Genomic DNA, 16000 nt, shown 5'->3' on the forward strand with positions numbered 1-16000 from the left:
GAGAGGAGAACGAGAGGAGAACGAGAGGAGAACGAGAGGAGAACGAGAGGAGAACGAGAGGAGAACGAGAGAAGGGAAGATGCCCTGTTAGTGTGTGTAATATGTACCGTGTACTATGTGTGTAGACTAGATATAGAAACCACACTAAGATCAACACAAGTGAGAGACAATCGTGATGGTATACAAAGCGAGGACGCAAGTACGGAGTAGGCACTGTAGGTGGTCTCTCGATATGACGATGGAAGGTAGGAGATGAACACTACTTACTCCGTACATAGGTAAGGACTCTTGGAGCGTCGAGTTGGCCATCCGGACTACAGTACATACGTGTGTCGTGACCCGCGTGCTCCCCACGTTCATAACAGGTAAGTATACAAGCTACTGTACGGAGTACAGTAAGAGAGGTCCAATAAGCCAGCACAGAGGGCTCGGATTCTCAGTCTTTCTATTTAGGCCATCTCAGACGCTGCGGACCTCTCCATGATAAATCGTGAGTGCCCGAGTGTGTGAGCGAGGGCTGGTCAGCAACTCGGTGGCAGAGTACTGTAAGTATATTAATTAGGCTACTTAACCTATCATAATTGCTCCGTAACTAATTATGGAAGCATGCATTCCTACATGCCGTGGGTTCGGTACTGTACCTCGTACGAGTACTGCACAAGGCGTCGCGTAGACATGAATGCGGAAGCGTGCCGGGGTCCATCCATCATACAGAGTAATTAAATGATGATTCATTCCGCCCGCTTTTCGCTGTTGTTATCACCATGACTGTGACTGTGACTATCAGTATCAGTATCAGTATCAGTATCACCAATCATCAGTCGAGTTCTTCGGAGCATCAACAAGACTGGTACGGGGGAGCACAGGATAGAACAGCACAGGAAATACTATTGGAGGTCCAACAATATGGCTAATTAGCATGGAGCATAGCATACGTGCATGGGGGGTATCAAAGGACATACATCCTCCAGTCAAGTAAAAGCTGAGCAGGTATCGTAGAAAGCGCGCAGCGGACAGCAGCACAGAAGACTGAAATGAAGAAGAACGAACAACGCTCACTGAAATATGCAGGCCACGCACCCTGACTTGTATGGAAGTCAAAAAGAAGCCCAAATGTGATAGAAACCCGCCCATCCGCATCTGTTTCCTCCACGTGCTCCTGCTCTGGTCCCCAGCCGCCGGCCGTGCTCGTCTCCAAATACTGCAAGTCAAGGTATGTGTATGTAGTCCGAATCTGAGTCCAAGGCCAAGTCCTAGTCCAAGGACCAGACGGTGCATACCCTGCAGGTCACCCTTCTGCCCTGCTTGACCCCTCCGCTTATGACCTCGCCAACCGATTCCTTCCCACGACCAAATCATCCAATCTCAACGTGAGTCCCAACCCGACGGCCGATTCCTTTTTCCTCCCGTCGAAGACGTCCATCTCCCGTCTTGTTCGCGGCGTGACGGCTTCTGCCTTGTCTGTTTGGCTGTGAGTCGTCATACTTCTCTGCTTGGAGATGTGCTTGTGGTCCCATTGCCCGCCGCTCACGACGCGTTCCAGCCGTCGCACCACGTGGCTGGCGTTGTTGTCAGCATATAGATTCTGGCTCGTGTCCACCTGTATATTCTCAATGGCGTTCCCGTGCTCGTTCTCGACCCCCACCTCCGTCCCAGCCCGGGTGCCGAAATCCCGTGTAAGGATGGACGACGATCGAGAAGGATACAAGGCCAAGGACCTTTGGTTCTGGTCTGTCTTGACTAGCGTGCGCAGTGCGAGCGGGGCAATGGCCTCGCTTTCCTCTTCTGGGTCGGGAGACTCGGCTCGCACGCTGGCGTCTTCCCAAATTGAGGCGCCGCCAGTCGACATCATCGAGGTGACTCTGGTTGAAGGGGAGACGGAGAGATGCGACCTTGGAAGACACAGGGTTGGTTTTGTGCCTCTGGCCAATTCATTTGGCTGCAGACTGCTCGCGTAGGCGAGAGGACTCGGACCACGACTGAGCACGACCTGATGTCTCTCTTGAGGAGGCGGCGGAGACGGAGGCGTACTCGATATGGATGGAGCACAACTCGAGTTCCTGAGGCCCATTACGCGTTTGTTCAAGGGCGGAGAGGGCGGAGCAGTGATCTCGGGGCTCTTCTCGTCGCCGGCATTGGAGCTTCGTTGCTCGAGTAGACGGGCCTCCGAGTTGATGCTCCTCAACATTATGACGGTCTTCCCTAGAGTCAGTCCCGTTTGACCATTCGACACGGTGTTTTTCGCCACGCGGTTCCTGTGGCCTTGTTTGTTTTGAAGAGGGCTGGTGCTGCTGGTACTAGTTTGCGCACTGTTTCGTGGGCTTCGGGGTCCCTTGACCAACGACTTCCGTGGGTACAAGGACGATGAATTCCAGGCTGGAGACGGCAAGATCGGCGACTCGAACGGCGGTGGCTCTGATGGTCGCGCCGACGGTGGCGTGTCGTTCACGTCAAGCTGCATGGAGCGCGAAAGCGGCCAATGGCGAGGTGTGTTGTTGTACGGACTTGACATTGGCACGTCCATGTGGTTGGAGTTGAAGACCTCCGAGTCCGGTCTGGCTGTCCCCGAAGGTCTGCGTAGTCCCGATGCCGAGCTCGCCGGAGGCTGTATGTACTGTTTCCGAGCTGGACGAGGCGTAGGCGTCAGAATCGGCGCGTTCTTGAAAGGAGATGGCGTTGGAGACGACTTGAGGTCCATGTGCGTGGGCGACCCTGGTCTGAAAATTGGTCGAGGTTGGTTGACCTCGAAAGGGCCGCCTTTGGGAGTTGCGCCCGTCGAATTCACAGGCAGCTCTTCTCGCAGCTCTGGCAGTCGTTGCACACTGGACTTTTTCTCAGGGACAGGCAAATTCATGATTCTGATGCAGTTTTGCCGTTTATGACCACGCTTCGGTCCGTCAGAACAAGTCAGGGACGTCAGAGAATGGCGTTTGGATAATGAGCCTGTCTGCCGATTCCAATCCAACGGATTTCCAGTGGCCACTGAGTTCGGTCGCCTCAAAGCCTCGCCAATGGCGAAGACGTCGTCTTCGGGAACAAGACCCGTGGCAGGGTCACTTACTGTGCGCCATTGTGCAAGCCTCGATGGTTCAATCATGGAGTGCCGCTTAGGTTGACCGGACTGCGCTCGAATCTTGTTGACCTTCAAGGGCGGTAAAGTCCAGTTACTGGCATCGATGGTCTTGAGAGATTCTTCTCGTACAACGACGGGTGGCAGTCGCGGAACGTCCATGGGATCTCTCGCCCGGCTTGCCTCGTCGGTGACCACGGTTGGATGCAGGGAGCGGATGCTTGCACCTGTGACCAGTCCGTGGATCGTCTTCTTGACCGGCGGTGCCTGGAGTTCTGGCGTTGCGCAGTCTCGCTTCAATGCGAGGTCAAACGTGGGAGGCCGCCGATTCCGTGCAAGATAGGAATGGCCAGCTTCTCTGTTATCGGCAGGCGAGCTCATGGAGGGCCCCAAGACTGAACTGCCTATCGTCTCGAGACTGACATTAGATGCTCTCCTCAAGTCATGATTCTTGGGACGTTTGAAGGCGTCGATTGCAGGCAGGGGAGGGAGGGGATCATCTGGCGCCATTGAGGCCGTACTAATCGCACTGGTGGAATACGGGATTCCGGGCGAGGTCGACGAAATATTATGTCCACCTCCTCCTCTTCGCATGAGCACGCTTTCCCGTGCTGTTATTTCCATAATTTCAGTAGGCATGCTTCTGGAGCCTCGTGTGGTCGCGTTGGCCAATGGCCACTGAGTCGAAAGATGCTTTTCCGGCCGAATCATAGCGGTTTCTGGGAGTAATATTGTCGTTGAATGAGCCGAGAATTCACGTGCATCGGGAGGAGCGCTTGTGGGAGGGTCACTGAACTCGGTGATAGCTGATAGAGGCGATCTTTGTATGCGCTCTATTGGCATAGCCTTGCGTAACTTTCCCGCTCGACGTGGCTTTGCGATATGTAGCGGCTCGCCACTGAATCCACGCTGTATGCTTCTGTTGGTTTTGGGTCGCAGCACCTCCGTATACTCGCCGACACGTTCGTTTGAGGCACCCGGTTGTTTCTCCTCGTCGTCGCCAGGCTTGCCCTCGTGCCCCACGGATACAATTCCGTATGGTAACTGAATACTTCGTCTGAGAAGGGAACCCGGAGGCATAATATGAGAGTAGTTGAGCCCATTGACGCTGAGTTTGGGCCGATGATACCTGCTGAGACCTCGCGCCAGGCCATGCGCTTGCAAGATCTTAGTGTGGCGCCGTCGCTCCAGACTGATTGCGAGCAGTATCCCTGTGATCGTCAAAGCCGCAGCACCAACGACCGCCACCGTTATTATTGACCCTATCGACCACATCGTTCACTTCTCGACGCCTCTCACTCTGCCGACCTGCACGAACCCGAAACATGGTGGAGAGGGCAAGGTTCGTGAATGCTGTTTGCACGAGTGAGTCGGAGCGGCGGCTGGAATGCGGGAGATTGCACAGCCTTGTGGCAAGGGATGAAGACTCAAACAGGAATGCACGAGGATATACCTTCTTCGAAGCACGTGGTTACCGCCATGGCCAGTTGATGCCATGATAGTCTGGCTGAAAAGAGTATGCTGCTTACGAACGCGTACGAGACCGTGAGGTTGCTGGTGGAAAGAGAGGTACCTTTGAAACAATTTTCCTCTTCAAGAAGTCTGCTAGGACAGGCCAGCCCAAACCATCGAGACGTCAGGCTGGCTGCAGATTGCTAGAAAGACAGAGCATCTCGCCCAGACGATATATTGCCTTCGCACGCAAGCGAAGCACCGATGAGGGTGGAGGGCGTTGCTATCCATTCTGTGCGATGCCCAGCACTGATGTACGCGATGAGAGGGCGGACTTGGCGAATGTCACACTTTGTCCACACCATCGAGAAGGTTGCTTGCAAGGAGTGTCGCTCTGAGACTTGAGGGAAGGTGCTATAGAACAGGAAGTTAAGTTTGATCAAGGCGTCGACATCAAACATGTACAGAAGCGGCAGTTCTCCGGTGGTCATACCTCCACCACCACGCTGAGCTGGGCACCATTCAGCGGCGTCGGAAGGATCTGCTACCTACCTAGATATGTGAAAATGGCTCTTCATCCCAGCCTAGGAAGGCCGGATCTGCGTGCCTGCCATTTGCCAATGGATACTTGCTTGACTCCGCCAGATGGACAACTGTCGATTTCAGGTCCTGGAACCGGAGCGGCATTGTTCCTTCAACGGGTCTAGATGTGGGGGTTCGGCATGCAATAATCAGCAGTATATAAGCAATCTGTAGTGGTACCTTCAATTGCAAGACTGCATTCGCTCCATTGAGAAGTTCGAGTTTTGGTAACCGTTGCAACAACAGATTGAGTGATCCTGCCGTAGAATTGTTTTCCACAGGGTTTCCAGAAACGAATTGTCAAGATGGATGACGCCATGAATGGAGGAAACTTCAAACACTACAACACCGAACCGCCCGAGTCGAAATATATCATGCCGCTGTTCTCATTAAAGGGCAAGACAGCCATCATCTCTGGAGCAGGACAAGGCATCGGGTTGGCAGTAGCGCGAGGATATGCAGAAGCCGGCGCCAACGTTGCCATATGGTTTCATTCGAACAAAAAGGCTCACCAACGGGCGGAAGAGATTGAGAAGGAATTCGGCGTCAAGTGTAAGTGTTGAGCCCCTCATTAACGTGACGGAACCGGGAGGCTCAACGACCCATAGGTCGAGCATACCAAGTCGACGTTCGAGACGCGGCGTCTATCGACGAAGCCATAGTTTCTCAAGTCAAAGAGTTCAACAATCGACTGGACATATTCGTCGCCAACGCCGGCATCCCCTGGACGCAAGGACCCATGCTGGGAGGCGAGCTGGAGCACTATCGAAACGTGATGAAGATCGATGTCGACGGCGTCTTCTACTGCGCGAGAACGGCGGGCAGAATATGGAGAGAGCAGAAGAAGAATAAGCTGGAAGGTTTCACCTATGGGAAGTTTATTGCAACTGCCAGCATGTCTGGACATATTGCGAACATCCCGCAACTGCAGACTGCCTACAATGCTGCAAAGGCCAATGTTAAGCACATGTGCCAGTGTCTCGCGGTGGAGTGGGTGCAGTTTGCCAGGGCGAACAGTATCTCTCCGGGATACATTGCGACCGAGATCAGCAATTTTGTGCCTCCTGAAACGAAGAGTATCTGGAGAGACAAGATTCCGATGGGGCGTGAAGGGGAGCCAATTGAGTTGGTGGGCGCGTACTTGTATCTCGCTAGCGACGCAAGTTCCTATACCACAGGGACTGATATTCTGGTCGATGGGGGATACTGTGCGCCATAATGATAGGGAGATCGCTCCTCTTCAGATCTATTGCCACAACCGATCTCTAAAAAGCTTGTGCGCACGCCGTAATACTGGAATCTGCTGAAGCTCTGTAACGGATCTGGTGAAAGAAGTAGGCACGATGGTCGTCCAGATCTAATCCGTCATGTCAAGCTTGCTCTCCGGTGCTTGTACGTCACGTCCAACGCTCCTCGACCTTGAAGCTCTCCGCTGCGCTATCTTCCCTTCTCGAACTCCTCCGATTGCGATCCTCTTGGGCTGCAGAAACCTGGCTCGTGGACGCCGTCGGATAGAGGAGTGATTGTCATCGCGTGGATGGGAAGACTGGGTGACAGGAGTCTGGCCGTCTAGGTATCCCTCATCCTCGTCAACGTTGCCCGACCAGTTTGGCTTTTGCGCCTCCAGTGTCAATGGGGCCTTGACGTGTTCGTGCATATTGAATCTCAGGACCTGTGCGTAGCGGACTGCTAGATACATCGTACAGATGCCCAGAGCCACGACTCCGATGATGACGAGGACTGTCGACTGCCGAGTTCGGAACGGGTTGTCGATGATTGTCAATCCTGAGTCCGGTCGTGGTGCGGAAAAGTATGTCTGTGGAGGTTCTGTTATAGAAGCGGTCGAGTTGAAAAGGATCCCGTCCTCGGTGGCCTCCATGGAGATGTTGAGGCGCAATCTGTAGCCCTGAGCTTTTAAAAGTACGATAGACAACGTTTCCAGGACCAAAGGCGGACCTACAATCTGCATGTCGAGGCCGGGAATTTGCAGACGCTTGAGGACTAGCTGGCTGCGGTACAATTGTGATTCAGATGTCTTCCCTCTCACTTCATTTTGAGACCGCCGAACGCCCGATCTAGCTCTTCCCCTTCAGAGCTTGGGGACATCGCTGGAGCAGAGATGGTGTTCGCTGGTTGGCCATCGAGTAGATTCTCACCCTTCGCCTGTGCCTTGGTAGGCTCTAAGATCTTCTCTTCTCGATCCAACCAACCAGGTGCAACCCGTCGCTTCTCCGCCAGATCTCGGTCCTTGATATCTTGCTCCCAGTCTTCAATGGCCTTCTCTGCATCCCTTATGGTCTTCTTGAGGTGCTCTTGGAGGGCTTTGCACGAATTTATGATATCGTCTGGGTGGGCAGAATGACCTGAGGAGGAAGTGACATACTTGGGCTTTCCCGGGCCATTCTCAGATACGATTGAAGGGGGAAGCGACGTCGGCACGGATCGAAAAGTGTACGGAAGAGTCACAACTGTCGGTAAGGACAAGAAGGGCGAGACTGTCAAGGGGACCTGAGCCAGCAGAGGATGAGGTTCTAGCCAACAGTCAGTGTCCGAGACCCTCTAGAGGCTACTTGCCGGATGCCATACTGTGGGAGTCAAACATCTTGACTGGGAGCTGAATGAGGTGAGAGGTTGGCCGAGAGATGCGTCTCCAGGTTCATTCGCAATATTATCAGCACCGCGCACGGAGATAGAGAGTCAATCCAAACGACTTTGGTTGGTGGCCCGCGGCGCGTGCCTACCGTCTGGATCGAAGTATGCTCGGCATGTGCTGAGTACCTGGACCTTTGGTGAGGCAGCTCGTACAGGGAGCACGGGGAGTCAAGGCCAGAGCTGAGCGCGTGCCTCGCTAGCACTTTGCCCCTCTTTAATTAACCAAATTCCCCCGTGCCCTCGTCCCCTCTTTGTGTGCCTTTTGGCCCGCATGCTGTCTTTGTGGTTCTCGGAATCCACACCAGTCCAATCGGTGAGCCAAGCTTCTTCTTCATCCATTTCTCAGCAGTTGCCATTCGCGGTGCATGACTACTCCGTCCTCGTACGAGAGTTCTTAGGCGCGGTTCTGGGTGAATCGCCAAAGCTTGGAGACATTTCAGCCCTGGCCCAAACCGGTTTGGACGCTTGAAATCCAATTGCTACTGAGACTGTTGGACTCTTTACACTGTGCAGCCTCAGCCGCCCCCAAAGATTATTCCGCTTTTCTTTCAGCTCTGACATTGGGTCGATATCTACCACCATACCTACCTTCACTCGCAATCTCCTCCGAAAAGGTGTGGTACTCAGTTCTAAGTGACCATTAACGACGAGTGAAATCCACCTCCTGGCTACCACCCACGACCAAAACGTTTCCCTCCTTGCCCTAGTATTCTGCTACCGCCTTTGCCGACCGTTGCCTCATTGACCTTCCCTGCGACGCTTGCTTTTCCTACACAAGCAGGCGACTCTCTTATAAGTCGACAATCCCCGACTTCGACCAAGCTTTTGCGCCAGGTGCGCACCTAGCTGGCAAGATGGATGGCGCGTTACACAGGGCGGTGGTGGACAAGAAGCCTGTCCCGGAGATAGATTTCACCCTGCATATCATGGAGGATGGCTCTCAAGTGAGCACCCAGGAGCGAGTATGCAAAGGTATGTCGTAAACCGTGCTATTCATCATGGCCTGCCTCTGACCCCCCGCCACAGATGTTCAGGCCCCTGCCATGCAACCTCCTACAAATGAACAATTCTGGTCATCAGTGGACCGGTCCAAACCGAACCTATCCTTCTTGAAACAACATTTCTATAGGGAGGGTCGTTTAACTGAGGAGCAAGCACTATGGATTATCCACGAGGGCACCAAAATCCTGAAGGCGGAGCCCAACCTGTTGGAAATGGACGCCCCGATTACGGTTTGCGGTGACGTTCATGGACAATACTTCGACTTGATGAAGCTGTTTGAGGTGGGCGGAGACCCTGCTGAGACCAGATATCTGTTCTTGGGTGATTATGTGGACCGAGGATACTTCAGCATCGAGGTTGGTTGTCCTTCATTCCTCCTCACACATGTGGCTGACCTAGACAGTGCGTTCTGTACCTATGGTCCCTCAAGATATGGTATCCCAACACCTTGTGGCTTCTTCGTGGGAATCATGAGTGTCGGCACCTGACAGACTATTTCACATTCAAGCTCGAGTGCAAGCACAAATACTCGGAAAAGATCTACGATGCGTGCATGGAGTCTTTCTGCGCGTTGCCTTTGGCCGCCGTTATGAACAAGCAATTCTTGTGCATACATGGTGGTCTAAGTCCGGAGCTGCACACTCTGGAGGACATCAAAATTGTAGGTCGCGCGCTATCTAGATGTGGATTCAAACTGACGCTGGTAGATTGACCGCTTCCGCGAGCCTCCCACCCACGGCCTCATGTGCGATATTCTCTGGGCAGATCCTCTGGAGGAATTCGGCCAGGAAAAGACGGGCGAGTACTTCGTGCACAACCATGTGAGAGGCTGCTCATACTTCTTCTCGTACCCTGCCGCCTGCAATTTCCTAGAGAAGAACAACCTACTCTCCATCATCCGCGCACACGAGGCGCAAGATGCCGGCTACCGCATGTATCGTAAGACCCGCACTACAGGCTTCCCCAGCGTCATGACCATATTCAGCGCACCGAATTACCTCGATGTTTACAACAACAAGGCCGCCGTCCTTAAGTACGAGAACAATGTTATGAACATCCGACAATTCAATTGTACCCCTCATCCATATTGGCTGCCGAATTTCATGGATGTCTTCACCTGGTCTTTGCCTTTCGTCGGCGAGAAGATCACAGACATGCTCATTGCCATTCTCAACACCTGCTCCAAAGAAGAATTGGAGGATGACACCACGAGCTCCAACATGGGCCCCGAAACTCCTCCGTTTGGGGCAGATCCGGAATCCACAGAAGCCAAAAGACGAGCGATCAAGAACAAGATCCTTGCTATTGGCCGTCTGTCGAGAGTGTTCCAGGTCTTGCGTGAGGAATCCGAACGTGTGACTGAGCTGAAGACGCAGGCTGGTGGCCGCTTGCCGGCGGGTACGCTCATGCTGGGCGCAGAAGGTATCAAGCAGGCCATCCACAACTTCGAGGACGCGCGTAAAGTCGACCTTCAGAATGAACGTCTGCCGCCATCGCCTGAGGAGATCGAGAAGCGGAGTGCCGAGGACAGGCGCGCTGCGTTGGAAAGAGCTGCTACCGAAGCAGAGAACGACGCCAATCTGCAGGGCGTCGCCAGAAGGATTAGCTTGTGAGTACTCCGCATTCTGTCGTTTTATCCTTTCAACCTAGACTAACATGGCCCAGCGGATCTTCTAATCCACGTGGCCACCGTCGTAAGGATTAGCAAGACGGTGTGCGAGTCCGCAAGCCTGGATTCAAATAGCGCTTCTTGACTGACGACTCAACGAATGCATGAAACCAATGTGATTGATCAGGGCATGGCCAGAGACACAATCGAGTAAGGGGCCTAGCACATGATGGATGGGGTGCTAGGGATTTTGTGCTGAGTGGTCCGAGAGGAGCGGAGGATGTCACTACGGAAACTTTAATTGTCAAGGGCGGAAGTGGTTGGCTGATAGCTGCTGTTTGGCAAGTCTCTTCGCTGAAGCCTAAGGCACCGCTGCATCACCACGTACCGCAGGCGCCAATGGTCGCCTACCTAGAGACGGAAGTTTACTTTGACAACCAGAACAATAAAAGGGTCGAAAGCCCCTTCGCAACCATTTCTTCTTACTCTCGTACACATCACCACTGGCGCCGTGATTTGTGTCAAAAGTGCCACCCAATGCTCAAGATTCGCATGAAGGTAGACATTGGATATGCGTGACTTCAAGGACGTCACATGCGACCCTCAGCACAAACATACATTGTCCCATAGCCGAAATCTTCAATGTTCGACACAACGGCGTCTAGCTCGAAATGCAGCACTTAACGCGTCGACGCGTGGTCGAGGCGCTTGAGCAGTACTCCCAGGGCAACGGGGCAAGTAGTGCCAGGGTCGTGCCGCTCCATCGTGGGCGCCATGTTTTTCCGGGCGCTACGAATGCGGCTCAATGGGTCTCCCTTCCCTTCCACCCGCAATCTTTCGACCTCCCTCCGTGTTCAATGCCACTAACGGGACTCGACCTTCACTTGTTGACTCAGGCATTGATTATTGGATAATCATGCACTCAACTTGAGTCTTGCAGGCTTTGTCTTCGCTCTTGTACTGTGCTGCTTTTGTCTCGGAGTTTTGGCGCATTGGGAACAGTTTGGTAGCTCATGAGGCTGTCGTAACATCGAAAGCTGAGCTGTGCCTTATTGCGAAGAGGTCCCATTAATAACTTGCGGAAGGCGTTCTTATGGTTCCGCTGCAGGGTGTCTTCTCTAGCAGCATCCCATCTGACTTCGATTTGAGAATAGCGGAACATGGCTACCACACCTCATGACACCAGCCGAAGAATCGACCAAGCCATAGACTCTCTCAACGCTCTCTGGGATCTAGGGCTTCCAAGACTGCATGGCAAGGATGCCGATCGAGCTGACGAAACTGGTCTACTAGCGTCGAGATGCTCCAAGAGGATTAGATTCTTGTGTTACAAAACAGCCAACATCGATGCCATCCTCGCAGACTTCAATCAGAGTGCCCGGCAGATTCATTCGGAATGGGTTTTCAAGCCTTTTCAAGAGCGGGGAACTTTGCCAGTCCTTCCTCAGACTAAGAATCTGGTCGAACGTGACTTTCGAATCAAACACAAATCTGGCGTGGTGCGACTGTCAGACACGCAGCGACTTCGATTGCAGGAACGTCTTTTTCAAATCTTGGATGAGAACTATGAGTTGGCAAAGATGACTCGTACTTACTCGACTGAAAGGACTTCCTCAACGTCCTTCACCACAGCGCCATCGACTCCTCCGAAGCGGAGCGCGGCTCGGAAGCAGGAGCCCAAGACACCCACACGCCAAGTCATCAAAGCGTCTGAAGTGATCGTGTCCAGGTCTGAAGACCCCCAGCTCAAGAATCCCTTGAAAAATTCCACTAAGCGCACGCTGGAGTCTCCTAATGGGGTCAGTCTCCCCTTACATCTGAATACCTCTGTACTTACCGTTGGCCGCAGCAAAACAAGCGACAATATCGGCAGCAAACACTGTCCCAATTTCTACCATCCAAGCCTGCACCTCCCGCTCACGCTCAACCCAACCTTGCTCCCGCGGCCCAATACACCAGTTTCGAGACCGCGCCTTCTCCCGCGGTGTCTTCGGTCTTCACGACTCCAGAAGAAGAGGATGGACCAGCTCTCTCGAATGCGACTTCAATGCTTAGTTCGCAGGATGAAGAGTCCCAAGATTTGTTTCCGACACAAGATGTCATGGTACTCGATCAGGACGAGGACTTCCGAAGGTCATTTAATGAAGCATGCCTCCCTTCAACCGCAATTGATCCGATAGACCTTGTTCAGAACACTCCCTTTAAAGTGCAAGCTATGCTACCGGGAGAGACGCCGTTCTGGTATAGCTGGGAACTGCATCGCCTGGCCCCATCAACTGGCCTCAAGCCGATTCAGCTGGATCAGATGGTTCGGCAAGAGTGTGGAAAGAATGAGCTATCAGCTGCCAAACTGTACGATACAGTCAAGAAGATGTACCACGGGAAAGATCAACGATCGCTGCCTGCGAGGTCGAACCTGCCGACCTGGATGACCTCGCAGAACAGATACTGGGACGAGCAAACAAACAAGATTGGGTATTTTACAGCCGCCTTAGAATGGAGTGAAGACACATCTCAAGGGCTATTCCGGTTACGACTCAATCCGGTGCAGTTGGAGCAGTCGTGTCGTCTCCACCGAAAGTTCGGCGCCGATAGATTTATTGTCCTCTCCACTCCTGTTTTTTCTACACCTCCAGAGAAGATTCGATTACTTGACAAGGGCCATGGCGCGCTACATGAAAAGGTCATCAACTTCTTAGCATCGAACCAACACTTCGTTGCGGGCCGCTACTGGAGAACTTGCTTTGTGCCAGACGAAAAGAAGCAAGCAAAACTGAAGAAGTCGAGCAACACAAGCATCAGGATCATTCTGTTTGCGGAAACTGGGTACGACATGCAGCAAGGTGCTCCTTCCCATCTTGGCGGTTTCGTATTGAGAGATGGCACGCCACACCCACGAATCATGCTGGAGGACTTGATGCAGTGGCACATCCCAGTTGAGGCCAACCACAATTCACCGGAGCTCAAACTTTTCTCGAGATGGAGTCTTGGCTTCTCGAAGACGAAGCCTACTATCGAACTCAGACCAGACGAATTTCTCCACTTGCCTGACAAACTGGGCACCGAAGCAGTGGAAGAGCCTGGCGGCAAACGCGCGCGTCAAGTCATGAACGATGGCTGTGCTCTGATCTCATACCCACTTGCCAAAGCCATCTGGGCAGCTTATGGGGGCGTAGGTGAAGTACCTTCCGCCGTTCAAGGACGCATTTCAGGAGCGAAGGGATTGTGGATCGTGGACTACCAAGGGAGGTTCCCTGATGTCAGCCAACGAGGATTCTGGATCCAGGTTTCGGACTCCCAGTTGAAGATTAAACCTCATCCTCAGGCGCGACTTGATGCCGACGCCACTCAACGTACCTTCGAGGTCTTGAAATTTGCCCAAGACTGTGCCGAGACTCACTTGAACAGGCAACTGATCACCGTCCTCGAGGACAGAGGCGTACCGCGCAGCGTGCTCAGAGATGCATTGGAAGAAGATATGAGATCATATTCGCAGTCCCTGGCCAACGCAATGTCCGACCCCCAGCGCCTGCGGCTCTGGATGCAGGAGCACGGCTATTCTTCTCCGTCCGAAGATATCAAAATCTTGGGGTCTTTTCCGGACGGCAAGCAGCACCAAATGAAGCTGCTGCTCGAGTCAGGCTTCCACCCGCTGAATTGCGAGCAGCTCGTGGTATGTGCTAGACACTTGCTCAGAGATCACATGACCCGGTATCTCAAGAAGATGTCCATCAAGCTGCCATATTCTACTATAGTCTACTGTGCCCCTGACCCATGTGATGTTCTAGCCGAGGAGGAGGTGTTCCTGGGCTCCACGACGCCTCTCGTAGACCCCAGAACGGGTTTCAGCGAAACCGCGCTTGACAACATCAAGATACTGGTGGGTCGCAACCCGGCACATCTCGCCTCTGACATACAGTTGAGAAGAGCGGTTTACAAGCACGAGCTGCGGAACTACAAGAACGTCATCTTGTTCTCAACACGGGGTAGCAGGTCCACAGCAGCGCTTCTCTCGGGTGGTGACTATGATGGTGACAGGGTTACCTGCGTTTGGGACCCCAGGTTTACTGAGCCATTCTGCGGTGCCCGATTGCCACAAATGCCTACACAAGCAGAATGCAACATGATCAACAGGTCCAGTCCACTATCAGATATTTTTCAGGGTGGTCGATACGATGCCAATTCGATGCCGAATTTCTTACAGCGCTGTCTCTCTTTCAACACCAGGAAATATCTTCTGGGGACATGTTCGAACGAGTGGGAGAAGCTCGTATACTCTCTCAGTCGGAAACAACAAAGTGGCAAATTATCACACACCGGTGCGATCAAAATTGCCGCTCTCGCTGGCTATCTGGTGGATAGTCGCAAACAAGGCTGGTCTATTAGCGAGGCAGATTGGCACGCATTCCGCAAGACTGCCGCTGGTCGTCGGCCATTATCTCCACCTGGCTACAAAGAGGGCAAAACTCCGCCAAAATCTGGGGCGCCTCATCTCAATGTGATCGACTATCTTACGTTCGATGTTGCAGAAAGTGAGAAAGACAAGGTCCTGGCGGATATGCAGGGTCGCCGACAGCAGGCAGGAACCTATGATAAGGATCTCAGTCAATTCTGGAGAAGAGAGGAGGCAAAGATGAAGATGGAGCAGGATGAGCTGAAGGCCAGGCGACTGCCGCATGCTAATGTTTCCCCGTACGGTGAAGGCACGCCTACCCTCTACGATATGCTGAAGGGTGAGGACGGGCTGCACGGTCACATAACCCGATTGTGGGAGACATGGGGCAAGTTGCGTACTCCGCCTGACTCCAACTTCAACTCCCAGAGGGGAGACATGAAAGGCTCCGACTACGCTGCTTCTCTTCAGCTGGTTTACGAGCAGTTCAAAGCCATCGAGCCGAAGAAGGTTAATCAGCGGCTGCGGCTGCGGTACGAAGAGGAGGCAGAGGAGCAGCATCCCTTTGCATACTGGACACTTCTGCGGGCGTCGTGTCTTTACACATTCCTTACCGGTGGCGGACGGAGTTTCCCGGAATGGGCATGGCAGGTTGCAGGGTACGACTTGTGCGTCCTCAAGATGCTGCGCTACAATGGCAAAGTCATGCCGATGGTGGCGGAAATTCACGGACTGCTGAGAGTCGATACGAAGTTCACCAAGCGGCTACTTGAACGCGGCGCCAATGATGATGAGGCGCTTGCCGAAGATGCCGACGATGATTTCAGTGAGGAAGATGTTACGATGGAGTTGGATTGAGGTTTGGAAACGGACTATTGTAAACGATACGCGAGATACCCATGGGTTGTGCTTTAGGACACTGTAACTGATTTTTCTTGGACGGAGTCTTGGGAGTTGGAAAGCTCGGAACCATCAGGGTCATTGTATCCCTTGGTGAAAAAGAATTGGTGAAATGAATTGGTGCCTGCGAGAGTCAAAGCGCAATCAACCATCTCTTCCTCTGACCGGCATCGCGTGGCGCGTCCAACTGACGCCCTTGAGTCCCTTGTCGCTTCCCAGGAATTTATCCAGCCTCCTGCTCCTAGCCCTTGCCTGCCCTCTTTAATCAATGAGCATTCTTGAAGATGGCGATGGTCGATGTCCATTTATTCCAAACCGCCTTTTCACCACTTCAACATGG

General features: G+C 53.1%; 5 protein-coding genes across 5 annotated transcripts; 3 read left to right on the forward strand and 2 right to left on the reverse strand.

The window, feature by feature from the left end:
- Positions 1-1318: 1318 nt before the first annotated feature.
- On the reverse strand, positions 1319-4150 carry A1O7_04995 (uncharacterized protein; the record flags this gene model as incomplete). Its single annotated transcript, XM_007759005.1, has 1 exon — positions 1319-4150. The coding sequence occupies one exon, from the start codon at positions 4148-4150 to the stop codon at positions 1319-1321; it is 2832 nt and encodes a 943-aa protein (XP_007757195.1).
- A 1259-nt stretch (positions 4151-5409) lies between these two features.
- Positions 5410-6323, forward strand: A1O7_04996 (oxidoreductase; the record flags this gene model as incomplete). The annotated part of the gene is made up of 2 exons (XM_007759006.1): positions 5410-5656; positions 5713-6323. The coding sequence occupies 2 exons, from the start codon at positions 5410-5412 to the stop codon at positions 6321-6323; spliced, it is 858 nt and encodes a 285-aa protein (XP_007757196.1).
- A 138-nt stretch (positions 6324-6461) lies between these two features.
- Positions 6462-7706, reverse strand: A1O7_04997 (uncharacterized protein; the record flags this gene model as incomplete). Its single annotated transcript, XM_007759007.1, has 3 exons — positions 6462-7113; positions 7152-7635; positions 7691-7706. 3 exons carry the CDS (start codon positions 7704-7706, stop codon positions 6462-6464), a joined length of 1152 nt encoding a protein of 383 aa, XP_007757197.1.
- Positions 7707-8610: 904 nt separating this feature from the next.
- On the forward strand, positions 8611-10371 carry A1O7_04998 (serine/threonine-protein phosphatase 2B catalytic subunit; the record flags this gene model as incomplete). Its single annotated transcript, XM_007759008.1, has 4 exons — positions 8611-8728; positions 8783-9114; positions 9162-9419; positions 9466-10371. The coding sequence occupies 4 exons, from the start codon at positions 8611-8613 to the stop codon at positions 10369-10371; spliced, it is 1614 nt and encodes a 537-aa protein (XP_007757198.1).
- Positions 10372-11527: 1156 nt separating this feature from the next.
- On the forward strand, positions 11528-15618 carry A1O7_04999 (uncharacterized protein; the record flags this gene model as incomplete). Its single annotated transcript, XM_007759009.1, has 2 exons — positions 11528-12166; positions 12217-15618. The coding sequence occupies 2 exons, from the start codon at positions 11528-11530 to the stop codon at positions 15616-15618; spliced, it is 4041 nt and encodes a 1346-aa protein (XP_007757199.1).
- Positions 15619-16000: the final 382 nt, after the last annotated feature.

Source organism: Cladophialophora yegresii (assembly GCF_000585515.1).
Source record: "Cladophialophora yegresii CBS 114405 chromosome Unknown aczIN-supercont1.3, whole genome shotgun sequence".
Classification (NCBI taxonomy): Eukaryota; Fungi; Ascomycota; class Eurotiomycetes; order Chaetothyriales; family Herpotrichiellaceae; genus Cladophialophora; species Cladophialophora yegresii.